The sequence below is a fragment of the Taudactylus pleione genome, unplaced genomic scaffold (assembly GCF_031769625.1).
Source record: "Taudactylus pleione unplaced genomic scaffold, aTauple2 ptg000016l, whole genome shotgun sequence".
NCBI classification, from domain to species: domain Eukaryota; kingdom Metazoa; phylum Chordata; class Amphibia; order Anura; family Myobatrachidae; genus Taudactylus; species Taudactylus pleione.
The window spans coordinates 33250710-33277551 of record NW_028284418.1 but is presented as its reverse complement, the minus strand read 5'-3'; the positions used below and the strand labels follow the sequence as shown (position 1 = coordinate 33277551).

Genomic DNA, 26842 nt, shown 5'->3' with positions numbered 1-26842 from the left:
GACCCTCAGGGAATTTGGGACAGGAGGCCAAACACTGTTGTAACACCTCCTATCTGGCAACAGCCAGAGTCCCGCTATGCGATCCACCCGCTAGTCAGCAACAGGTAACCCGAAGGCACGCAATACTGAGGGTGTATGATACAGGTGCAGGTCAACATTCACTCTAACCAGAATGGACCTGCTACCAGCCCTAAAGCAGGGATAATAATACCTGAAATAGGCTTCCCCCCGTGTAAGAGGGAAAGAGCCCCGAACAGTACCCAGTTCACGGCAGAGCCAACTGGGAAGTAACCACAGGGCGTCAACCACGCCAATTAGCGTTTCGTAGAAAACGACATCCACCCAGGGTGGCTGTTGTGGTAATCCCTGCAAGGGGAATGACAGACTATTGTGGCACCAGGGGGAATTCATATACTGCAAAAAACCCCTGCAGGGAGCGGTAGTCTGTGTCACAGGGGAAGAGTGCAAGAAGCTGCGAGATACCCTGAGATGAAAAGGGCAGTATGGTGAAGTAACCCCAAGTGAGGTACAACAATGGGGCCCGCCCGGCGATCCGCAATTGAGAGGATCCCGAGAAAACAAACCGCCCAAGGGGGTCGTGAAAGAGGCCGGCACCAGATGACGCCACATACAGAACCCTTTATGAGTCAAATCCTCCGCACTAACACCTGCAGCACATGACTTGCAGGATAGTAAAAATGGGTGCAGTATAACGCTCTATCTCCTGGTCAGACATATCTGACCCATCTTGGCGGAAATATTAAGCAGCACTATACTGGTCCTGACTGATGCCAAAAATAGCTGCAGGGACCCATTTTCAGCGTATGCAACACACAGTTCCATCTAAAATATGGCAACGTGCTGCACGCAACAGTATGTGACAAACCACACAAATATTAACAAGTATATAAATGTGAGGTCTCAGAACCACCCTAAGTACAGCTGTATTAGGGCAGATAAAGAAAAGGGATAGATATACACTGACAGGTGAGAGAATAAAGTACAGTCAGCACTAGCATAAGTCACATACAATGCAGATATATACATATATACATAAACATGTCATATAATATACTGCACTATTACACTGCATTCAACTGCCCAGATTCAGTGTCTGGGAAGGCTACAGCGCTGTGTACACTGACCTGATGGTGAGGTACGCAGGGGGACTGGACTCACTGCCATCCTGAGAGATTTCTGCTGCACCACAGAGATAAAATGGCCGCTGGAGACCTCAGAGAAAGCGTGGCCCGCGGAGGAAGCAGCTCAGCGACGCCAGACTATGGATACTGAAAGGCGCGCTGAGCTGAGGGGAGGAGCCGCTGTAACAGGGAAGGCTGCCTCCCCTGGCCGGCTATTAACCCCCGGGACGCCGGCTCCCTGCACCGATCGTTAAGTCCCTGGTGGTCTAGTGGACACACGGGGTATGGGGGGCCCGCCGCCACTGCCGGCGCCTCCGGTCTGTCCCCTGAGACCGGAGGCACAGGACTGCATTTGAAATGCGCGGATCACCGCAAGCGGTGATCCGCGACCTTACCTGCCCCCGTGGATCCGGCAGCAGTCCTGGGCGCCCGCAGAGTCCGGCTAGTACAGACTCTGGGGTCCCGCTGAGATCCCCAGATCTGTACTGGCGTCTCAGCGCCAGCGGGGTGACGGAGCGGCAGCTTAGACGTCCTATGGACAGTCCGACGCTGCCGCTCTGAAGAGTCCAAAGTCCATGAAAAAACTTTGTCCCTAAAAAAATAAAATAAGCTTAGGGGCTGCTAATCAGCTCCCCCTGCGCTAACGGTGACCCGACTCCGGCCGGGCACCAACTTAAACTGAGGTGCCTCTGGCTTGGGGGTGGGGTTATAGGGAGAGTGGACCCAGTGCATCCTGGGAGCTAAAAGCTTTAACTGCGTGGTGCCCGGATTTGGTTCCCAACCTATACCCCCCAAGGTCAACCCTGTGGACCCCCTATGGACCCTGAAGTAGAAAAGGCTACCACAGTACACTATGCAGCGCCACACAATACCCTCTGATCTACACCTATTTGGTCAAGGCTCCATTATACAGCAAGAGAATGACCCAAAATACACCTCCAAGTTATGTCAGAACTACCCTTGAGGAAAAGAACAAGATAGTATGTTTGAAATAAGGGAATGGCCAGCACAAGAGTCCAGTATTAAATCCCAGGTTGGAGATGAAATGGACACTGGAGCGTAGGCAAAGCAACCTACAAGTACAATACATTTAGGGGGAACTTCTGCAGCAGTATTGGGATGAGCTTCCCGAACAATATTTGATTTCTATTGTAGAAAGAAGGCAACAAGTGTTTTCAGTGGTTAGATCAGCAAAAGTTAGCTTCTTTGATGAGCCAAAAATTTTGATCAAATCCTGTTAAAACAAGATTTTACGATTGCGGTTTTGTCTCCAATGGTTTGTTATACGGTTTCATTTCAGAGAACATTGAGACAATTAACTGAGTACACTTCGATAAAAAATAGGAAAAAGTTTGATTGGTAGCTTGTTTGCCTTAAGCCGGGTATCCACTAGCAGATATTAATGAGCGATTGCACAATTTCGACATCGTAATCGTGCAATCGCTCATTAATCTGGCATGAAAATGTCGAAAACGACCAGCGCTGCGCGCTCCTGCTGGTCGTTTTCCTCATCAATCATCGCCTGAATATGCTGGTCAATCTGCCGATAACGAGAGATTAACCATGTTCAGATATGAGGGGGGGTGCCACATATTGTTCAGTGTAGGCACTGCAGGGAAAGAGGAATGACTGTACGATTACAATGTTGTAATCGTACTTTCGTTCCACTATCTGCTATGCACAAGAGTTCTATGGGTTGTAGAGTCAAAACATTGGCAAACAAATGAAAAACTACAGTGCTCCCCCAATATGAAGGAGCTTACATCTTCTATATAAAACACTTGCCTTATATAGTAGCTAGACACCATATTATCCCTTTAAACTGGGACACTCATGGATTACACAGGTTCTGTGGTTGATCAAAACCAGGTGAAATCCAGCCTTGAAGTCACCCAGCCACAGAATCTATGTAATTCATGTGACCCAGTTTAAAAGTGATAGTATTGTAAGCCTACATATAGCTGTTTTGTACTTCTAAAAATGCTTTAGTATGCATGTCCCGCATGAAGTCATTGTACTACTTCAGCAGGATTAGATTTTAGATGTGAAGACATTTGATAATATGGATGGATACATGCAATAGCCAGAGAACATTTTTGGCATGGGAGCAGTGGAAGTGAATGCTGGCAGTTTTGTTAAGTGGAGGTGAAAATGCTGTAATTAGACTAGATGTGGAAAGAACACACAAGTTTCCAGGACCTTGGGAACAAATTAATTTCAATTAATTCTTATGGGAAATACATTTTTGGTTAGCACAGCTTTCATGAACAAATTACCAGCGCTAAACGGAGGATTACTGTACCACTCATTACACCACTGCCTGGACCAATTACTATTCAATTGTGTCAATGAAGTATCTGGAGCCTCTAACCACAAATGAACAAAGTATGATCCATACGTACTTAACATTACTCCTGGCTGAATGGTTATTAATATTAGCAGCAAAGTTCTGCAGCGCCATAGAGAGCAGCGATAGAAAACAGACAAAACACAGATGGAAACGTGGTGATCATACATATTTACATACATAATTACATGCATATGTTTAATAACCTAGTTATGTGAGCATAGGGGATGAAAAAACAGCAGAGAAGGGGGTGTGAAAGTATGGGAAAATACCAAGGGGAAAGGGAGGTGGGATTGTCAATTTAATCCAATCTCATCCCCCAAGATACATATATGCTGCTGCTACCTGAATCACTGGACTCCGCTTTCTTTTTCTTAGCCACAGGCTTGGCGGCTGTTGCTGGGGATTTCCCTGGTGTTATTTTGGCTGCAATGAAAAGCAATACAATCACAAGTGAATACGAATGGGTTAAAGTCACTTGAACGTAGTATTTTATTACAGCTCTAATATCAAAGCTCACAGTCGATGAAAAGTCCTCACTGGTCAATTTGCGGTCACCGCTTCATATTATAAGAAATTCTGCAGCAGAGTTGCTCTTACAGTAAAGAACCCTTAGATATACGGAAGGTGAAACCTTTCTTCTACCTGCAACTGATGGTTCCATTTCTGTACATAGCTTAGTATGAGGTTAATCTAACCAACGTTTGTACTATACCCTGATGTATTAATTCACAATAATTAGGCTGCCTCGAAGAAAGAGCCGTCAGTATTCACACAAACCGTCACCTTTCTTTGCTGGCTGCTCCTCCTCCTCCTCCTCCTCATCACTGCTACTCTCCGCCTTCTTTGCTTTTGGCTTAGGAGTAGACTTATTCACATTTTCCTTCTTTGCCACTGAGGGTGGAGGTACAGCACTATACGCGCCTAACAATCATGGAGAGAAAATTATAGCCAATTTGCCAAAACAGCAAAAATTCAAAACACAAAGCTCAACTGGGCATAGGGGGAAATGGTGAAAGAAGATTTTATTTCTTGCCACAATGCCATGCACCAAAGCTACTGTATTGTTAGACAATTATCACAGCTCAGAAAGACTGACTGCGAGGTAAATACACAAGGAAAGTACAATAGGTTGGGTTCGAGTGCCTTCAGATACAACCATTTTATTCTTGTCTGTGGTTCTTTAAATTGACTTTGCTATTCCCACAAATCACTACACTGGTACTGATAATATACAAGCAGTGGAACTGCCCAATTTCTGGTATTAAAAACAAACATGAACTTTAGTAATTTGTTATCCAATAACCTCCCAAACATTGAAGTAACAAGGAAGGCCTATAGGATCAGCCTAGTACATTTTCCCCCACACAGAGCACTTGTGGTATTAGAAAGGGGCTGTCAGTAACTACTAATTCTAAAGGGACGAAGTTCCTACCTGGCTTTGGTTTATTCTTTGCCGCTGGTTTTTCACATTCAGAGCTGTCAGAAGAGTCATCGCAGCTGGAGCTTTTCTTCCCCCCAACCGCTTTTTTCACCGGGGGCTTAGATGCTGCAGGAGACTTGGCCGGAGGAGTTTTTGTAGCAGTAGCCTGCAGCATACATGGATAAACAGGTTCCATCTTTAGCAAACAAAGAGAACACTACACAATGCAAAGTGATAAGGGGACACTAGCAGTAAGGATCATCCGTTCCAACATTAGTGGCCAAACCTATCTATAATCAAACTCTATATGTGCCCAACTGGGTTGCTTATACTGATATCACTCACTATTGATCCGGGATAACAATTAGAGCCAGGTAACACAAGTGCTTCAGAACACTGCAGTGCTTATGCAAAGGAATAGTTATGGTGTAATAGGGAACAATATACCCCATTCACTTCAATGTGAAGCTGGGTACACACTACACAATGGATTGTAGAAGCACGGATTGGAATGATATATAGTACACATTGTATAGTGTGTATGCCCGATCCATCACATCTTCCCATCTACTGTGCTGCACCTAAGATGGGACGATGCAATGAACGACACTTTGCTGTTACATGTGGCATGTAACAATACATTGCACGGTCGCACGGCAGATCATGTAATGTGTAAACAGCACACATTGCACACCGCATCACTGGGTCGCACTGTTGTATGGTGTACCCAGCTTAACACTAAGTGATCACTACTTCTCTACATGATGCCGTGGTTTCCTAGTAAGAAAGTCATACGTTTACACAGGTGACTGGCCTATGGGTGACTTCAGGCATATGTAGTGCATTTACTTCAGAACACCTTTTAGCCAACTGCATATTAACCAATGTGTTCCAAGTACAAGATAAAGCTGCTCTGGGATGGTAGAATCTATTAACTCTGTATCCCATCGCAGTCAGAAACTTTACTTTGCTAAGTGTGAACTTCACAGTAGAGAACCCAAGAGAAAAGCAGTAATACAGGATAGATATATAGAGCATTACCTTTGCTGGTGTGCTGTCATCAGACTCTTCACTGCTGCTGCTGTCAGACTTCCTTACCTTCGTAGATGGTGTGATCTTTGCTGCAGCTTGAAAAGGAAAATGCATCATTCATTAAGTTGCTTTATAGTCCATCATATGTGATCTTTACATTCATGCTAGGTTTAGCAGCTAGAGGGTATTAGATCATTATTAAATATTATTAAATGTATTAGATCAGTTGTTAAATAACGTATTTCTTTTTACTTTACTATGGGAATTTAAAGGCATTGACATAAGACTGATCAGAGAGGTGGCCAGGGGTGCAAATGACTGGTGCCCTTCAAGAAATCTGCTGTTTAGAAGGGAAATTCTTATCAGAACGTATTCCATCTATAATAGCTGTCACTCAGACAGACCGTGACTGTCTAAAAGAGACCTGACAATGGATAAAAGGACGAACAGAAGAGCTCTTACACGTCTGTGCTGGGAGCTTGGCAGCAGGAGGTTGCTTTTTCTTTGGCGCTTCATCCTCTTCTTTTTTTGAAGTTGGGACTTTGGCATTTGCTGCCTTAGGTTTGGATGTGGCCTTTTTCTATTTACAAGAAGAAAAACAAATCTAGTTAAATGTACCAATATAATTACTAGTCACTGACCAGCACAGTATCAGATGACAAGTCTATCCAAACCGCACCAATTTGTCATTCTATACAAACACATATCCTAAACACAATTTGTGTAAAAAAGGAGTAGACTGCATAACCGGTATGCCAAATGGCTTCCAGAATTATTCCAAGAACATCTAACGCGGCTGCTGTGGCACCCTACAAGTTAATGGTTGAGGCCGCGGCGGGAAATTCTTTAACTCGCAATGCCGTGCAGCGGGGGAGGGGCGGCACATGTGTACAAATAAAATCTGTAATTTTAATGGATAACTGTCAGCCCAAGGCCAATCCCGGTGTTTGCAGTGTGATAATAGTTAGCTCCCGATGCTGAAAGAGCAGGCGTTTTGCTTGAAGACTTAGTATGACGCAACACTGGGCTTAATCCGGCAACTGCGGCACTCTATTTGGCAACAGAGAGCACAATGTATGTGTAATAATAAGCATTTAAAAGTAGAGCGACTGTGCAGCACTGTACTTAGGTTAGTAGATTGTAGCTGCAGTACAGTGGGGAGTACATAAACAAAAAGGGAAGCTGGATCCCAGTCTGCAGTGCTAGGGTCAATAAAGCACCAGTCACATCATATATATTGTCCACAAATATACTTATATTTAAATTGTACTATATTTTAAAGTAAATGTATTTAAGTAAAACAGGTCTTACCTTGCATCCTGGTGATACAGAGGTGAGGCTGTAGCAGAAGCCCCCAGGTTTAGACGAGACCACCCGACTGGCCGCTACATTCATTGAGCAGCCAAAGGTACTTAGCAGGCAGCCCCCAGATTTTAACCCATGAGGTGCCAGAAGAGCTAGCCCTTGCAGTCAGCTATTCGCTAAAATGGAGCTCTGAAGGCTCACTACAGCATCAAGGACACTGCTGTCTGGGGATGTGGTTACTCTGCCTCTGGCGCCCAAATGCACGTAAGGTGGTGAATAGGTGTAACGAGTGTAGTAGGTATTACCGCCGGCCGGCAAGGGTGAAGATCCCGATCGTCCCTAAGGTAAGTATCATTAACCTAATTCTACCCCCTAACCCTCCCTTAGGTGTGCCTAAACCTAACCACCACCCCCCTTTACCGCTGCCTAAACCTAACCCTCCCAGGGGGAGGGGGGTGTCTAGCACGAAGTTCCCCCGGAAGCCCTAAGCCCCCCCCCACCCCGGCTGTCCGCACCTGGCTCACCTTCATTCGGTATGCCGGGCGACGGTCTTTCGGCGTATGGTTAATGACAGGCGTCGCGTTTCCGACGCCTGTCATTAGTACCACGCCCGGATTAGAGTCTGGAAGATGGTGGTCGGCATTTAGACCGTCGGCTTCCAGACTACATCCCGGTGTAACACCTGTATGCTGTGTGTGTACTTGGTACCTTTAACTTCCAGAACTGTCCTTTTCAGGATATTTACTAGAGCTAAATAAACACCTGCATCTGCTTGTATGCTATGACTACAGATAAGCACCAATCACTTATCTATTCTCCAGCTGTCCTGCAGTTGAGCCCAGTGTCTCCAAGCCGAAGCCTACTACCTGCTACAAAGCACAGAACTGGTCCATAGGAAATGGGTATTGTGGAATTAAGAGTCACTAACCAGGTGGTGTTGCAGCAGAGTAACCACACATACCTGTAAGTGCTTCCAGGTGATGCTGGTAGGAGCTTTGGAGTAGCAGTTACAGGTGCTGTTGTAGGAGCCTTTTGGAACAAGCTGTTCCAGGTGCTGGTATAGAAACCTGGTGGTTGCAGCAAGTTACCCGCCCATAACGCAGTGGGAGGAGTAACATCCCATTACTGACTTTCAGAAGGGAATTCTTATACCCCTGGAGTGGCAAGATAAGCCCACTTAGTTTACTCAAGGAAGAGTAACCTCTACGTAAATTTCGACCACCTTGCGGAATGGAGACACAACTGGTCACAAGCTGGGATAGTGAAACCAGGAAGCAGTATGCATGTGGTGCTCACCACCCGCATACTTTCTTAGGTGGACCAATGGCAAAAATAATTCCAGATTTGTTTTAAATATGTCAGCCCTATGAAATCTGAGTGTAAATGCTCTTACAGGAGGTGCTTTCTTTGTTTCCTCTTCAGAGTCCGAATCATCACTGGAGTCCTCACTGCTGCTTTTGGCTTTCTTCGGAGGTGGAGCTTTGACTATTGGTTTTTTGATGGCTGAAATTGCTAAAAGGAGACCACAAAAAAACAGCAACACAAAATCAGTTTGCAGGTCTTCCCATGTTTGTTAGTTTACCTCTACGGAACAGAAACATACTGGTATGTATGTCAAACGGATTCTCAAAGAATGGACCAAAATAAAATGTGTGAGGCTGACAGGCACTTTTACATTTGTAGCATTATGGCATATAGATTAGCATGGTTTCCTTTTTTTTTTTTTTTTTTTTAGTAGGAGGCTGCCATGAGTTTAATTCTGACAAAGATACTATCTGTATGTGCACTGCTCTGGCCATCCAGGTTTTCTTCCACAGTTCAAATACATACAGGTAGGTTAGTTACAGACAGAAAAAAAAAAAAAGTGCACCCTGGTAGGTGTGTGGTAGCACAAGTAAACTGCCAGATCCACTGAGACTGAGGTGAATGACTGCATGTCCTGTGCGGAGCACTATGTAATATGATAACGAGGCAGAGGACATTGCCAACCATACTAGCTGAAGGACAGGTGACTGTAAAACGACAGGGGTTCAATTTGGAAACTACTTATTTACTCCCTTCTCAATAAAAAACAAAACTATTGAGTTTGTCTAAAATACTGTTGAGTTTTCAAACGAAACTCACTTGTACAAAATGTATACTTCACTTTAATTTGAGGAGTAGATCATTTTTCCTTAATTTAAAGCCTAAAGTTTAGTGTTTGTCTAAGTTCACTATAAATTCTGGAGTTTTACTGAGCTGGTGTCCTATTTGCTTTTCATATAATAAAAACAAGCATCAAATATCAATGCTCCACCCAGTGAATTTCAGTCCTATGAACCCATGCCATAACGGATATCATGCATTCTAGGATCCCCAATATCAAACGACATCTTTTGAATGTACTTTTTTTTATTTATAAAATATTACCTTTTCCTGAGAGACAGCATTTTACCCTAGTAGCTGTCTTACCTTGTTTTTTAGCAGGTGGCTCATCATCTTCGCTCGAACTGTCATCACTACTGGATACCGCTGCAGACTTCTTAGCAGGAAGACCATTGATGAGATGTTTCCTTTTCTTTGAATCTGGTGACCTGAAATTAATATTCCGTAATGGAAACATTTTGCACCCTTAATAATATTTATCCTCTTATTTATAAAAACTTAGCCATTTCTCAGTACCACATTTTGGGGCGATTCAATTCAGCATGATGTTGAATATCCCCAGGAAGGAGTTCCTGGAGCTATACAGTTGATAGCCCTATTAAGTCGACTAGAACCACTTAAGTTGGAGAATGCTGGTTACCAAGCCTTAGCTGCTTGTTTGATCGCGGTAACTGGCATTCTGCGACTAAAGTGACGATCGCGAGGCTGTTAGCGCCGTGCTAAGCCGGAAAACAGCATTGCAGCCAGCACTTGAGTCTGAGTTCTGCTCGCACCTCAGGTGGGTGTGAGCAGAAATCCTGTAGTCAGACTTAATAGAGCGGTCAATTGAATAGCTCCGGGTGCTTTTCCCCGGGACTACTCAGCATTGCGCTGAATTGTATCACCCCCATAAAGACTTGCCGGTATAAATACAACAGTGTTATTTTTCATACAGGAAAACAATTTTTGAAGACTTACAATTAGAGTGTGTTTCTGAAACAGAAAAACTTTTGCTATCGGCGCTACACAATAATATACAATAATAATCTATATATGTGTGCAGCAAATAAAACAAAGGGAATTTTGTCATGATTTGATCAAAGCATCTAAGCCTGCAGCCCAGCATCAAGGGACCCCATTTTTCTGCAGGTCCCTAACACTAGCATATATGCCTAGCACATCATTACATTGTAGTTAAATGTACTCACCTCCCAGATACAGAGGGACACATCTATACAGGGGCTGGCTGTTAGCCACACCCAACTAGGCCTCTTATAGCCTTAATTGAAAGCTGCCATGATAGCACAAGGCAAAATTTTAAAACAAAAAAGAAATATGACAGCCATCGGTTTTACCCATATCATACATGGTACCAGCAACATGGCAATATTAATGCCATAAATGTATACAAAACAGAAAAACTTTTGCTATACTGCAGGCTTAAATGCTTTGATCAAATCATGACAAAATCCCCTTTGTTTTATTTGCTGCACACATATATAGATTTGTAGTATATTATTGTTAGCGCCGATAGCAAAAGTTTTTCTGGACCATGAACAAAATAGTAAGCACGTATTAATGAAAAAGAGAAACACCGTAAGCCAGGGTTCGACAATTTTTTGTAAAATCTAGAAGCCATCTTAAAAGTTTAGGAGCCAGACCATCGTCCATTACCAAAATATATGAAAGCTTGTATAGACAACACACATGCCCTTTCAGTGCCCCTCAACCTAGTAGTAAGCCCCCTGTAATAGTGCCCCCAGTAGTAAGCCCCCTGTAATAGTGCAAAGGAACAATAAGCAGCGCTAATATACACAATTTAATAATATGAAATAATGAAATATAGAAATATAAAATATCAAATGAACAATAGAAACCCAGTACAGAGTAAAAAAAAACAATAAGAATGTCAATTATTGGTGTAAAACATCATTAGATGGATAAAACAAAGCAATCTGAAAGGCACAAGTCTTATAAGCCCTGTAGGCACTGGATACTTCAAGCATAAAAGAATGGTATGCACCGGGCAGAGAGTCATTCAAAAGTGTCAAGAAATACAGTTGTATTGTGAGTATATTACCGGCTTGTATCGAGATTAATGAGGATCCTTAATTAGTGGTGGTATAACAGTCAGCAATGTTCCAACACAAATACCCGGCACTGGAGATATTGCACAGAGAAGTCCCAAGTCCAAAGCACGGTGCACCAATAGAAAGTAAAGTGCTGATGTCCAAAGTGACAGGTGCCAATAAAAAGGGTAAGAAGCCACCAACGCGTTTCACTGCATAGGAGCAGGTTTTTATTGTTCATTTGATATTTTATATTTATATAATTCATTATTTCATATTAGTATATTGTGTATATAGTTTATCATTAGCACTGCTTATTGTTTGTACTGTTTTGCAAGAGGTTGACTACCTCCTCTCCAGCAGCTACTTGGAAAATTGACACACGACAGCACCCTTTATACTATATTCTTTAGAGTCATTTTCCCCTGTCATAGTGCCCACCGTAGTGAGCCCCCTGTAGTAAGCCCCCTGTGATAGTGCCCCCAGTAGTAAGCCCCTGTATTAGTGCCCCCAGTACTAAGACCCCTCTAATAGTGCCCCCAGTATTAAGCCCCCTCTAAGTGTGCCGCGCACACACACAAAAAAAAAAAAAAAAAAAAAAAAACTTACTTTAGGCCACGATCTTGCGTCCGCTGCCATCTGCCGCTCTTCGGAACTATGGGAGAGACGTCATGACGCCTCTCCCATAGTGCCCGTGGGGGGAGCCGGACTCTGGAGCTCACGAGTGAGCTCCGGCTGCCGCCGCTGCGCGTTACTATGGAAGAGACGTCTTCCCGGTCGCCAGAACTAAATTCTTAGTCGCCATGGCGACCGGGATTTGTCGATCTCTCCCGTAAGCAGTATTACACCAGTGTTTCAACTCTAGCCCTCATTTACCTCCAAGGAGGCGATTCAATTGTTTTTAGCACCAAATTAATGGATACCAGTTGGAACAACTCTATTGTTTTGTTGCGCCCAATAAGACCAGGTTTAGCAGCATAAAACAGCTTAACCAGTCTAAAGTCTGGGCTAGCGCGCACAAACCACAGACTTCTCACATCTCTGCTCGCCACCTCAGGAGGGTGAGAGCAGAAATGTGTCCACTCGCTACTATGCGCCCGAATGAAGCAACTGAATTGCTCTGTCGGGTGCCCATTAGTGTCAGTCGCAGGTGAAAACATTTGAATCGCACCCTAAGAGCTGATGCTTTGAGAATTTATGTCTGAGGCAATAGATTGGAAAATTAATAATCCACAAAATAGGTTAACATCCCCATCCACGAGTGAGGGAATCTTCAAAAAATGACAAGGTAGAGGACCCAGAGTTGAAAAACCCCAAAATGGAAGGGGTGTTGGAAGGGCATATATAAACTCAATCAACTGGACCACACATTAGAATAGTTTATTTTCAACATTGTATGCTACAACCCCTTAAATGCTTAAACATGATATGCAAACAAAAGTTGCATGCACTAGGATGAGAGCATAAATATTCTCACTCACTTCAACCAATCTCCGTATACATCCAAAAGAGAAGCTGGGCCGGAGTCCTGATCTTTCTGTTAGAATAGATAACAGTATGTTATATTGTACAATGCCAACTAGAAGCAGTTACAAATCAATATGCTACACAGCATAACAATAATAATTTTATTTATATAGCGCTTTTCTCCCGTAGGACTCAAAGTCGCTTTACAGACATCAGAAAGCATGGTACATTGTACAAGGATTTGGTACAGCAAAGAATAGAAAACCACACATATATAAAATCAGCGGAAACCTAGAGAGCACAATAAGCATATTGCAGGGTGGGTGCAGACATTTTGGGAAATAACTTCCATAGGTTATATATTCCACTCACGAATGGTACCAGATGAGGCAGCCGTCTTGAGCGCACTACGTAGGGTTACCCTGGGTGGAATAGGTTACCCCTAGAAGAAATTACACAAAATGGGTGGTTGCAGCGTTATATTTGCTAGAAGTACGGTCCCGCCATAATAGTCAGGTCCATGTATTTTTCGTCCCATCCACAAGTGTACCAGGTGAGGCAGCCATGGTGGGCGCACTACGAAGGTTGCAATGTGATAAACCCTACAAGGACCCAAAGCATATATGGGAAAACTGACGTGTGTGGCAGTATAATATACCCTGTGTGAATAGATCCACGTGAGGTACATCCTGCCCATGAATGATGCACTTCAGTGGAGGTATAGCACACCATCATAGTATACAGTGGGGCGGAAGTACATGGTACAAAATAGGGAATAGCAAATAGTGATGCAGTTCGGGCATGACATATACGGGTGACTGAAACATTTGTAATATAAAAGGCACTGAATGATTAGATCCACGTCACGTGATTGTTCAACCTACCCAAGAAAGAACCATCCGAGGCAGTCAATCTTCATTTCCCAAGTGCAAGAACCCCCTGATCTCACTACCTTAAAAGGTTGATGGGTACATGAAAGGGGAAGATTTCTTTCATAGCCAAACTCACACAAAGCTCAGAAGTTTGCAATATTCCCCATGTTTACAGCAAAGGGAATAGTGGAAGTATAATGATTTGTACCTGCTACTTCTACTGTGTACAAGAATAAATTATATACAACATTAAATATACCAGCACACAAAATGGAAGGATCAACTCACCTGAGATCATAGTAAACAAATGATGATTATAATGTGATAGAGATGTTTTTAAAAAAAAAAAAAAAAAGTGAACAATTCTCTTTAGAGTAGAGTAAATATATTGTAAATGTCAAGAGCCAATTATCCTCTTCATAACCAAAGGGTGTTTGCCCCTTCAAGAACAGACAACTCATTACCTTTTGGTGAGCAGCCAGTTCTGAACTACAGTACAACTCTTAGCTTAAAGAGTTAAAACATTATGGGGTTATGTATAAAGCAGTGAAGAGAGAAGTGAACCAGTAGAGAAGTTGCACATAGCAACTACTCAGCATCAAGGTAACATTTATCAAGTACATTCATTAAAATGATAGGTGGAAGCTCAATGGACAAGTTCCCCACTCTACACCTCTTGATACGACAACCCGTGTGTTCTATTTTCAACAGATGTGGTCCTCATCGCACAACATATTAGAATACTAAGAAAAAATGGCAAACAAAATACACTTTTCCATTGCTTTCTTAAGCTGGGTACACACTAGACGATATTTTAGCCGATTTGCCGATTCCCGACAGACCGTAATGACAAATCGGGCGGTGCTGGGGTTGTCAGTCGTATCGTCAGGTCGGCCCTACATGCAACCGACGACCCCATAGGCAGCAGGATGCGGCAGGGGCCGACATATCAGGCGGTCGGGCACTGGATCGTCTAATGTGTACTGCTAGCCCAATATGTTGGCCCGTTGGCAGGGGGTCACACGTAGGATCACTGGGTACACACAACGTTTAGTGTGTACCCAGCTTTAGTTATTTTCAGCACATATAGTTACACTAAAATATATTTGCCTAGTACCACTTCATACAGCAGTACTTGGGCCCAAGAATAAAAGGTATATAAACCCCCAGTGTCCCCAGAAATGCATCATTAGCCAGCTACTGATATAACTCACTGATATCAGCAAAATGGCAAATGGTAATTCCCATGTAACCATTCCCTGCAGCAAGAACAGCTTTCAAAGATTTTTACTACTTGTAAACAGTGGGAAAATGAACCACTATAACAGGGTGTATATAACCGATATGTGACAAGACATTTTACACAAATAAGCTTTCTGCTCTTAAGGTGCCTACACACTTATCGATCTGCGCACAGACTATGTGTCCAATTTCCCTTGAAACTCCTCCCCGGCAGCTCTGCACACGATTTGGTCCATCTTCAAACGATCCATCGTGCATCTGGGACTTTTTTTCCACTGCATTGTGTCCCAGATTGCCAGATCTGCCTGCCCTAAGCACGGCAGATCTGACGATGCGATTTGCGACCAGCATCGTGAGTGGAGACTCACGATTTGGGCAGATTTTACACGATCTGTCGTTCTGATGCATTGGAATCTGGCGGATCAGGTAAAATATCAGTAAGTGTGTAGGCACATTAAGCTTTTAGTTAATTTATTGTTCACGGGAGAGAGGGATTGGGGTAAGTGTGGGTATAGGTTAGCACCTGTAACACTTCACACAAATATACATTTCCTACTACACAGGACACAAATGTGCATCATAACAGCCATTATCATCTAAGAGAAAATGTGTAAAAAAAAAAAAAAAGTCAGTGTTTTCATTCAGCTGACGATAATTACTATGTAATGTACTGTGCAATTATATTTAGTACTTATTGAACGTCTATGTTAAAGGGTAAATGTGTTTGAATATGAAGGAATGATGAACATCATTAAACAGTATAGTGATGTAGTTGTATGTTCTACCAGCACGCTATTATTCCCAACAGCCCGATCAGTGTGTAGAACACAGGAAACCTATGGCTCTCAGCTACTGTGGAAGTGCCAGAATTGCGTTGCGCGGCATGCTGAGACTTATAGTTCCACCACAGCTCTAAAGCCGCAGACTACACAGAACCCCATACATGGGGGCAGCCCGTCTGCCCGGCCAAATGCCCCAATGTCGCTCACCCCTCCTGTGGCCTTGATGAATTCCTTGGCTGCGTTGGTGAACTGGTTATCCCGCAGGAAGCGGAGAACAAGCGGGAAGAGGTCGCTGGGTACTACACGCTGCTGCTCCGCCATGCTGCCAGCTCCGGCCTCAGACTCAGACACGCTGCTGCAGCTGCTTCCGGCGCCAATCACGTGGTGGAGGGAAAGGGACAAGTCCACTAGGTGCTGCTGGCTGTCGCATAGCTATGACGTCCCTGGAATGAGGCCTGGAGCCCTGACACCGTTGTATAACTAGGAAGGAAGGAGTCTGGGTGTAGCAAGATGGAATCTTCATGCTGCCTGTCAGGGGCTATCGGTGGTGCTAGATCCTAGTTGGAGGGACTATGCTAAGATTGAGTTTATTTGCCTTCATTGTAAGGATCTGGAAATGACGTGAGGTGAGAGTGGAAGTGCGGTTGCCATCCCTAATCAGAGGCTCTGCAATATATACACATACATATTCTCCACACAGTGATCACCTACACTGCAGCAGCTGCGGCTACCAGAGCCGCAGCTGGGGCAGGCTGCCTGATCACTGCTGGCCACAGTGATCGGGTCACAGCAACAGCTGCGGCTACATGAGCCGTGGCTGGTGCTTCAATGGCAGTGTACGGGGGAGGTGTTGCCGACGGTGCCCAGCAGTGATCGGGGAATGCTGGAGAGGCAGCCATGCTTGCAGAGGGGGTCCCTCTGATGTAGGCGGCTACAGGAAAATTAGCTTCTCACAGCCGCCAAGTGGGCATTTCTGACGGGTCGTATCAGATACGACCATGTCAGGGAAAGCCCAGCATGGTGCAGTCGTATCTGATACGACCGTACCAGGCAAGTGGTTAATGGTTAGAGCTGTTGCCCCATTTGTAACAAGTATTTGGCCTAGTATAAAGACGAATATATGCATCTTATACTTTTATTTCCATAGCTCTTTGGTGATTACGTCTGCTCTCCATGCAATACATAAAGTGTAACTTCCTTGTTTGAAAGAGAGGCACAAATGTGCGTTTTGTACATATTTGGCAAAGTAGAGTGATAAAAGAGCGGCCTTTGACTTACATAAATATTGTGTGTTTTGTTTTGGTTGGTGATAATATTTGATCATTAAACCAGAAATGAAAAGGGACACACAGGTTGAAAAAGGTGACTAAGGTGCCTTTAAAATGACACACAGCCCCTCCTCCCTTTTTATTTCCCTAATAATAGATATCTTTAGGTAAGTCAAAAGTTCACTTGCAAAGATTATATTATTACATGAGGAGAAAAAGTTCCATCACTGCTGTATCTAAAAATGACATGGTAAATACAGTTTAAAATGTCATCCTTTTGGCTATTATTAAGTGTAGTTTTGTCCTAGGAGTGTATAGCCTATCCCTCCCATAGTGAGTAGACCACTTTGGTCCTCCAACCTCATTTATTTTTTTCCACTGTTTGTCATGGCACCATTTTTGTGTATTTTCATGGATTGAGGGGTTTGGTTGCAATTATGTATTCCTGTCCCCAATCTCTAGGAGTACACGGGTTGTGACCCTGAGTTTCCCATCCTCCCCTCCTGTACCTTCAAATATTCCTTTGGATGCTCTGAAGTTTTTGATCCCAAAGTAAAGTCATAATGTATCCCAGTGAAAAGTGATTTCTCCCCAAACCTTGTGGCATAGGGGGGTTCTGAAGATCCTTTCTCCATAAGGGACCTTTTGGTCCCGGGGGTTGAGAGCAAAGTGGTCCTTCATTTTTTTTTCAATTGCACCTGAAGTACCATACCCCTGAGCAAGTTTTTGGTGGTTTTACAGTTTCTTTTTTTTTTTTTACAAGCACCTAGGTGAGAGCACCGTCCCAATCTTATTTTTGTAGGGGGGGAAAGAGGGCCTGATTCAGACCCGCTCGTGAGCGCTATGCGCTCGCAAGCGGGTCGATGGTGGCCCAGTGCGCATGACGGAGCCGGCTCCGTCATGCGCATGCGCGAGACCTGCATAGCGACGGGCAAACCGTCGCTCCGGGTCTCGTACCAAGGGGGGCGTGCTGTCGATGTTGAGTGACAGCACGCCCCCTTTGGTGGGCAGACCGGGGGAGTGGCTGCCCAAACGGAGGCGTTCCCATGTGAACGCCTCTGTTTGGGGGCGGCCCCACTGACATTTCGGCTCTGTGAGAGCCGAAATCTCTCTGGGGCTAGCGGCCACGAAACCCTACCACAAGGGTCTCGTCGCAAGCCCAATGGTCTTGACCATCGCGACCATCTTCCTGGCCGCTCGCTATAGCTGTGGGTGGTCACACACAGCTATGCAAGCGGCCAGGAGGCAGCTCTAAAAAACAAGAAGGCCGGCCCTGATTCAGAGCGAGTGCTCTGTCAGAGCGTCTGGCTCTGAATCAGGCCCAGAGTTCCATCCATGTTGTATCAACAAATAACGTGGTAAAGGGGAAATCAGTATGTTATGCCCGGCGGATGAAACACCGATGCCAGAAGGCCAGCAGATGAAGAGGGAGGTAAGCAGACTATCCCCAACCCTCTTCCCCCCCCCCCCCCCCAACCCTAACGCTCTCTTAAGGGTGCCTAACCGTAGCTTCCCCCCCTGGGTGTGCCTGACCCTAACCTTCCCCTAGACCAGGGGTCATGGAACTTTTTTACCTTTACCCCAAAATATATTTAGATACGCTGACGTTACCCCTTTGATTTGAAAGGAAGGAAATCAAATAGTAGTGCCCCTGTAGTAGTGCCCCCATATAATGCCCCTTTAGTAGTGCCCCCTTATAATGCTCCTGTAGTACTGTAAAGGGTGCTAACAAAATATAGTCCAGTGTGTAAATGCAGTTTAAATTGCACACCAAGCCATGAAATAGACGAAATGTGGTCCTCTGTTAAGCAATGGTGACTCCCATTCATCTTTTAAAATACAACAAATAAAGGCAAACAGGCACTCATGGCAAGCCTTATTCATGTAAGCGTGCAGTATCAATGCAATGTTATGTACGGCATAGGAGACCGTGCCATACAGTCATACATTAGCATCTGCAATACAGTGAAGTACAATATACCAGTATGTTTGTTTACCCATGTGCACTGTTATGGTAGTTTGTGTATTTTTCATACATACTGAAACCAATAGCTAAATGACATTGAAGTGTATGTGTTCAAAGAAGCCTTATAATTTTACCGTGGGGTTGATGTATCAAGCCAGGCTGCCATCTGTCACCTGGGCTGGTACAATTTTAGTAATTTAGGACTACCTGCAACTGTGCTCTGCATTTACAGGTAGGGAGTGCTGTGAGATGGAAATTAAAGGGGGTGTGCTTTGAGGTGAACATTAAAGGAGCTGGAGAAGTGCTGTGAGGTAAACATTGGAGGGGCGGGGGATAGGTGCTGTGAGGTAAACATTGGAGGCGCGGGGGATAGGTGCTGTGAGGTAAACATTGGAGGCGCGGGGGATAGGTGCTGTGAGGTAAACATTGGAGGCGCGGGGGATAGGTGCTGTGAGGTAAACATTGGAGGGGCGGGGGATAGGTGCTGTGAGGTAAACATTGGAGGGGGGAGTGCTGTGATGTGGTTATTAAAGGGGTGTACGATGTGAGGTGGACATTGAAGGTGTTGGGGGAGTGCTGTGAAGTATACATTGGGAGGGTGAAGTGGATATTGCACCACACCGAACACTTCTCTCATCCATAATAGTCCCTACCTGTGTTTTGAAATTTGCCGCCCAGAATCGCCCATTTCACCCTAGTCTCCGTTCGCACAAGATGCAGCATGCAGATGCACATACCGACTTTGGACATATAATGCAGCGCCTGCGCTCACCATGTTTCGCGGTTGAGATGCATACAAAGTCTGCATGGAAACTGTTAAGTGCACAGGGTTAGTCTTGGTCTGACCTAATTTGTGAACAGCCTTGAGGGCTGATTTGCATGGATTATTTGTAGCCCAGAGGCTAAGGGTGAGAGACAGTCTTTGAGCTGTTGAAGCAGCCTTGAGGGCTGGTTTGCCTTGGCAGGCAGTGGTCCTAGGACCTGGAGTAAGATGCAGCCGTTGGGCTGGTGAAGCAGCCTTGAGGGCTGGTTTGCCTTTGCTGGTAGTGGCCTGCGGGCCTGGAGCAAGATGCAGCCTTTGGGCTGATGAGGCATCCTTGATGGTTGGTTTGCCTTGGCTGGTAGTGGCCTGAGGGCCTAGAGCAAGATACAGCCTTTGGGCTGGTGAAGCAGCCTCAAGGGCTGATTTGCCTTTGCAAGTTGTGACCTGGGGCCCCAGGGTTAGATGCAGCCTTTGGGCTGTTGAATCTTAGATGGTGGAAGCCCATGGACGTAGCGCTGCTACCAATGTCGCCGGGTTGACAGTGGCGGTGGTGTGCCAGAATGCGCACTGGAGATGCTGAGCTGCTACCAGGGTCGCCGGGATGACTCTGGCGACGGTGCGCTGGCTTGCGCACAGAGGACGCAGAGTAGCTACCAGTGCTGCAGGGATGACACTGGCGACGGTGCGCAGGGTTGCGCACTGGGGGCGCTAAGTTGCACCAGTGCCGCCGGGATGACACTGGCGATGGCGCTCTAGATTGCACACTCGGAATGTTGGATTGTGGCCGATGTCGCCGGATTGACACAAGCCACCGGGCTAGACTGACGCTTCAGGAGGAAGAAGCACACCGTGCCGCCTAGATGACACGAGCAACACGAGCAGGTGGAATGTAGATTGTGCCGCCTGGATGATACAAACGGCAGGAGACAAACAAAGTAAACTGGCTCAGGAACTTGACTGGGAATCAGGAGACTGGAACAACCGGAAGTATGATAAACTCTATCACCGGCATGGAGTGAAGGGCTGGCTGGAATTTAACAGAACAGGGCCCAACCAGAGCAAGCCTTCCTTAATGACACTGTTGTGTATCTGGCTGTGCACAGACAGGAGAATCAATCAGTGTGCACCTGACACTGCACACAGACAGGCAGTAATTGATGCAGTGCCTCAGCAGCAACTAAAATGATCAGCTAAGTGCAGATCCTAACAAAAACAGGAGCTGTGTCCGTTTTCACAGACGCATCTGACTTAGGCCCTGATTCAGACCCACTCGCGAGCGGCTGTCCGCTCGCAAGTGGGTCGATGTTCTGCACTGAGCATGCGCACGATGGAGGGAGCTCCGTCGTGCGCATGCGCCAGACGCGACGAGCGAAGGAAAGTCCTTCGCTCATTGTGTCTGATCAAAGGGGGCGTGCTGTTGATGTTGATTGACAGCACGCCCCCTTTGGTGGGCGTGCTGGGGCGTGCCTCCCTGACGGGGGCATTCCCACGGGAACGCCTCCCGTCAGAAGCCGGCCCACTGACATCACTAGTGATGTCAGTGGGATTGATTTTGGCTCTGATAGAGCCAAAATCACTCCGGAGCTTGCGGTTGAAAACCTCAACCGCAGGCTCCGGCTCGCAGTTTCGATGGTCGCGATGGTCAAGACCATCGCGGCCATCAAACTGCACGCTCGTATAGCCTGTGGGTGGTGACCCACAGCTATACGAGCGTCCAGGAGGACGCTCCATTTTCATGGAGGGCGGCCCTCATTCAGAGCGTGCGCACTGCTCAGAGCGTACGGCTCTGAATGAGGGCCTTAGAATCAAGCCCATTCTAAGAATTTTGCTTACAAAGTGATCAGCCTGACTGTTCTACTTATGGGAATAACATGGTTGATTTAAATGAATCAGTAGGTGGTGAGTTATTTACTGTTTTAGAAAGACTTTTGTAGTTTTAATGATACATTATGGCAAATCCTTTTCTTCCGCATCAAATAAATGGTTTTATTATGGAACCATGGGTGAGAATACCCTATATTTGCATTCAAATGTTCACGTGTAAATTTGCAGCCAATTCTGCTCCAGCACCTGTATGTAGTTCCTGAGTTATAGGATTTCATAGCAATTTCCTGCTATAATATTTAATTTCTGTGGGATCTGGTTGTTCCTTGTCCCAGGTTTGATATACCTGTAGTAGGTGTGATTCCATTTCCACCCACAGGGAGGTGCCAACTGCACCTTTTAAATTTATATAGATAGTTTACAGCGTAAGAAGGTGAAATCAGATCAAAATACCAGTCCAGTGCCCCCATTCTTGGTATTCATCTTGCATATAGGTTGTCAAGTCCACGGATACATTGTGTGATTCCATTTCCACCCACAGGGAGGTGCCATCTGCACCTTTTAAATACATATAGATAGTTTACAGAGTCAGAAGGTGAAATCAGATCAAAATACCAGCCCAGTGCCCCCATTCTTGGTATTCATCTTGCATCTATGTTGTCAAGTCCACGGATACATACTGTCACATGTGAAACACGTGAGCTCAGGAAGTACCAAAGACATGTACTCTGCTTCGAACTTGTTAATAGTATCACAGTGCAGACCTGGCTTCCATCTCTCAGGGAAGCTCCCATAGGGGGAGATGTATGAAGCTCTGGAAAGTGATAAATTGGAGAGTGATAAACTACCAGCCAGTCAGGTCCTAACTGTCATGTTACAGGCTGTGTTTGGTAGCAGGTATAGGTTCCTCGTTTCTAGCCAAAGTCTGCAGTCCTTAATGCATTTCAAGCATCCAGTGCTCTTCCTCAGAAGGTTGGCATTAAGGACTGCAGACTTTGGCTAGAAACGAGGAACCTATACCTGCTACCAACGCTGTTTGTGAGACACTGTGGGCAAATCCGGACTGTCTGCAGTGCATTCCAACGCTTAAATTCTGCCACCGTCTGGTACGCAGGCCTCGGGGCCTCCTTTTTACTGCTACATATACTTATGCATGTATATGCTAATTTTATATTTAATGGTGTTATCTGATGATGATTTTATATGCATGGTCAATGTGGACCTAATAAATTGCTACATTTAATATTACGCAGGATTATGCTATGTTCTATTTTTTTCTCTATTTTTGTGTATGTAGAATATGATGAAAACTAACATTCAAGAGAGAAAAAAGTAATCTGTTTTTATCTATTTACGTATTGATACATTTCTTCCTCACTATCAAATATACTGGGCTAGCCCAGGGATCTCTGTTGGAAAGAAGTAGAACTTAGGGGAAAATGGGACAGTAATAATACCTAGAAGGGAGGTAATCCAATTCCCGACGTCAGGCCAGCAAGGATGGAGCCTGGGAGAATGCCACCATATGTGAAGAAAAGAGCATTCCAACATACAGATCCTACAGTAGCAATTGGGCAAATTTGGATCCATTTTGTTAAGATGAGTTGAGACATAGTACCACCTATAGACTAGTTTATAAACATTTTCCTTTATTCCTGCTTAATATGGTCGCAAATGGAGCTAGAGGCATCGCGACCCTAGATCTCCCACCATTTCTTGTCATCTAAAATATCCCCCAGATCCATCTCCCATGTAGATTTATGAAAGTCCCTACAATGCAGAAGAGGGGTTTGGAGCTCTGAATATATTGTAGAGAATTATGAAACTATGAAACGGTCTCCGTTGAAGACATTGTTAAAAAAAAAACTTATAAGGGATATTAAATTTTTCTTGTAGTTCTGAGAACAATGGGAAGGAAAGCCCACTAGTGATATAATTCAAAAACCTGATTCCACTTGTCAGTCAGGGTTTAACCAACAAAATGGGCTATTTGTTATACTTAGGATGCTTTTTTGAGATCTAGTTGTCTACTTTTGGACTTTTAAAGAGAACATTTGTCTCCATAACGTGGTAATGATTTACCAAGTGCACTTGATGCACGCTGCAAAGCACCTTAGTTTTATACTGATCTGCCTGGATAGTCTGATATGTGCACATAAGGGTGCATGGCCAACCTCTAATCTCAGGAAACATTTACCCAAAATTTACCCTACCACCTTATTATTCTTTAACATATGTGGCAATATTACGCTAGGTGGCAATAGTGAGCCATGTATTCTGTGTGGTGCTGGGGGGACCCACCCACACAGGGTAGAAATCGAAAATGTGACCACACCTAAGGGCTTCCTTGTGTACAAAGTTCAGATGAGGCTAATGAGGCAGACCAGTCAGGCTGCCAGAGGAGACAGTCCAAGTGGGTCTGTGGCAGCTATAGAGTCCAGTGTGCCTGGAGTCCAGTGGGTGCCAGGCTTGGCTGGTGTCCAGACCTTCAGTAAGGCAGAGAGAACCACAAAACTCTGACTGTGTTTCTGTGAAGCTGTAGCAGCCAAGCTGCAGGTCAGGAGGCCAATGTCCATACTTGCATGCGTCGCAGGAAGGACCACAAGAGAGACCCTGTGTGAAAGCCAGGAGGCCATATCTATACCCATGAGAGACAGGACTGAGACTTTTGAGTGGCTGTTATTTGCAGACTAACTGCCCATTATAGTCAGGGTCCAAGAAGTGAGGTAGTGCCCTGAATGTGGGGCAAGGTTGGTTGTTATTTTTGTTCCTGAAGCCTGACAATAAAGCACCATTTATTTTCATTTAAACCTGAACAGCTGCGTGTGGACCCTTATTATGCACCATGGCATTGCACCACTGACCACTGAGCTAAATTATCCCAAGTTATCACACATAATAAACCCTAGCTCCTAAAATATTACTGTTTCCCTAATTTTATGCTTAAATTAATCATGAAAGTGACGGTGTATGGGGTCTTTATTATTTTTTTCCATTTTGGGTATCATCTGCATTGGATGAAAGTAACTTTCATACTGCTTATGTGCACCAAAAATACATCCTGAAGAATTATTATCTGAAACATGTTGGTGGTGAAAGGGCAAGTTTTTTTCTGACCAGAGACCGTTGTTCCATCTGTTTGGAGTCTGAGGGGTAAATTTACTAAGCTCCGTGTTTGTCCGAGATTAAACACGGGTAGGAACGATCAGACACGGGTTTTTTCTTAAAGGGATTCAGGAAGTTACAAAAGTTCCGTGTTTGTCAGGATCGTGTTTTCCGATGGTGTATGTGATCGTTCCTACCCGTGCTTAATCCTGGTGTTTCCCTAGCCAAACACTCCAGAACAAGCAGCCTGCACATATCAGTGAGATACAGTACATGCAGGCTGCTTTTGTGTCCTAAAGAGTAATTTAAAGAGTTAATTGTTTAAAAGAAATTACATGGGGTCACCCCCCCCCCTAAAGTATAACCAGCCCAGGCACCTGAGCCAATCCTGGTTCTAAAAATATGGGGGACAAAATGTGTAGGGGTTCCCCGTATTTTATGCAGCAGCACTGGGCCCTGAGAACCAGTCCTGGTTTTAAAAATAAAGGGGAAAAATGGCGTGGGGGTCCCCATATTTTTAAAACCAGCATCGGACTCAAACTAACCAGGGTGCAATGCCACCTTCAGGGGACCTTTTCAGCGGGTCACCCCGGCCAAAGCATTAACACCCCAAGCTAGTCAGCCCAGGCCAGCACCATGTCAAAATTGACCCTTTATTAATAATTACAGGCACGGATCACACTGATCAGCGTATGTTTCTGCCAAACACGCAGCTCAGGAGGAGGTCCATTTGAAAGCTCTATTTTCTACTGCAGGGTCCATAGGGTATCCACAGGATACCTTGGGGTATAGGCGATGGTGGCAGACATCCAGGCACCACAGAGTTAAATTTCCAGCCTCCTAGGATGCACTGGGGTCCCTCTCCTATACCCCGCCCCCGATCCTCAGGCAACTCAGTTTTCGTCGGTGCCTGGCCGTACCAGTCGCACCGTACAGAGGGGGGTCTTTTCAAGGCCCCTGAAGATTTCTTCGCAGCTGTGGCTGCACAACTAGAGTGCTCCAGCATAGGACAGTCAGTATTGACGTCCATGCTGTCACTCCTACACCCCGCCGGTACCAGAACGCCGGTACCGATCCGGGGATGCTGGTTGGTAGCTGGGGTCACAGCTAGCGGTGACCCCGGCTACCTGGACTGTGGCCGGATGCACGGGGGACAAGGTAAGCGGCGGGGTCCAGCGGTGGGCACCCGCCGGTAACACAGTCCTTTTTGGTCCCCAGGCAGGGGGCTCCCTGGGGACCAGCTGCGTGTGGGGCCAGGTACTGATCCTGCGCCTTCCACTAGACCACCAGGGACAGCGGACCGCAGCATGTGCAGTACAGCGCGGCGTCCCAGGGGTTAATAGCAGGCCAGGGGAGAACGCCTTCCCTTTCTCACAGCCGGCGTCTCCCCCGCTGCACAGTGCCATTCCACAGCGGTCTGAGCGGGCTGTGTCAGCGCTCCTCCCATGGGCCCGCCTCCTCTCTGCTCGGTGGCCATTTTCTCAAAATCCGGGTAAGCGGTTCCAGCCTCAAAAACGGTTGACCTTTTGCATACCCCTTTGCGGATAATTATTTTTCCGAATGGGAGTTACCTTTACAGGTAGATTCTCATGTTACACGCCTAGTGAGGAGTGCTACATTGCCCATGCCCTCCAGGTCCTCCTGGAAGGAGGTTACACATTGCAAGGTGCAAATATATCTAAAATCCAAATTATTCCCTTGCTGGAGGGGCTTCCAGGCCGGCTATGGCCGTGTGCTGGGGGGCCAGAGCCATGGAGCGCTGGCTAGGTAACTGGATCTCTGCACACTGACTCTCCAGCAGAGCAGGTGGATAGTGGCAAATTCTCAGAGACTTAGCCACGTTCATAATGAGACAGTCTTGCATATAGCCTACTCCTTTCCAGAATCTCCTCGGCAGCAGTAGCGGCTCGGCAGTAGTAGCGGCTCGCCGCTCCCTGTGGTTGCGCTCTTGGAAAGCGGACGCAGATTCCATTTGGAATGCTTTGCCTTTTACGGGATAGGTCCTGTTTGGCCCTCATCTGGACACAATTATGGCCCCGAAGGCCGCAGCTACGTCTGCGTGTCTGCCATCGGCTACAGTCCCATCGGGGTCTGGGGCTTCGTCTTTTCGG

The 26842-nt window shown here is 45.6% G+C and overlaps 1 protein-coding gene across 2 annotated transcripts in view; it reads right to left on the bottom strand.

The window, feature by feature from the left end:
• NOLC1 (nucleolar and coiled-body phosphoprotein 1) overlaps positions 1-16402 on the bottom strand; it is a 67669-nt gene extending 51267 nt beyond the window's left edge. The window contains exons 1-9 of one of the 2 annotated variants that reach the window (XM_088475612.1): positions 16013-16402; positions 12924-12979; positions 9701-9822; positions 8643-8761; positions 6407-6524; positions 5954-6039; positions 4925-5078; positions 4276-4413; positions 3835-3915 (exon numbers count right to left, since the gene is read on the bottom strand). In XM_088475612.1, the coding sequence (XP_088331738.1) occupies positions 3835-3915; positions 4276-4413; positions 4925-5078; positions 5954-6039; positions 6407-6524; positions 8643-8761; positions 9701-9822; positions 12924-12979; positions 16013-16126 (988 nt within the window). In that variant the 5' untranslated portion in view covers positions 16127-16402. The remainder of the gene's footprint in view (positions 1-3834; positions 3916-4275; positions 4414-4924; positions 5079-5953; positions 6040-6406; positions 6525-8642; positions 8762-9700; positions 9823-12923; positions 12980-16012) is intronic. The other variant, XM_088475613.1, reaches the window with a different exon arrangement.
• Between the last annotated feature and the right edge of the window lie 10440 nt (positions 16403-26842).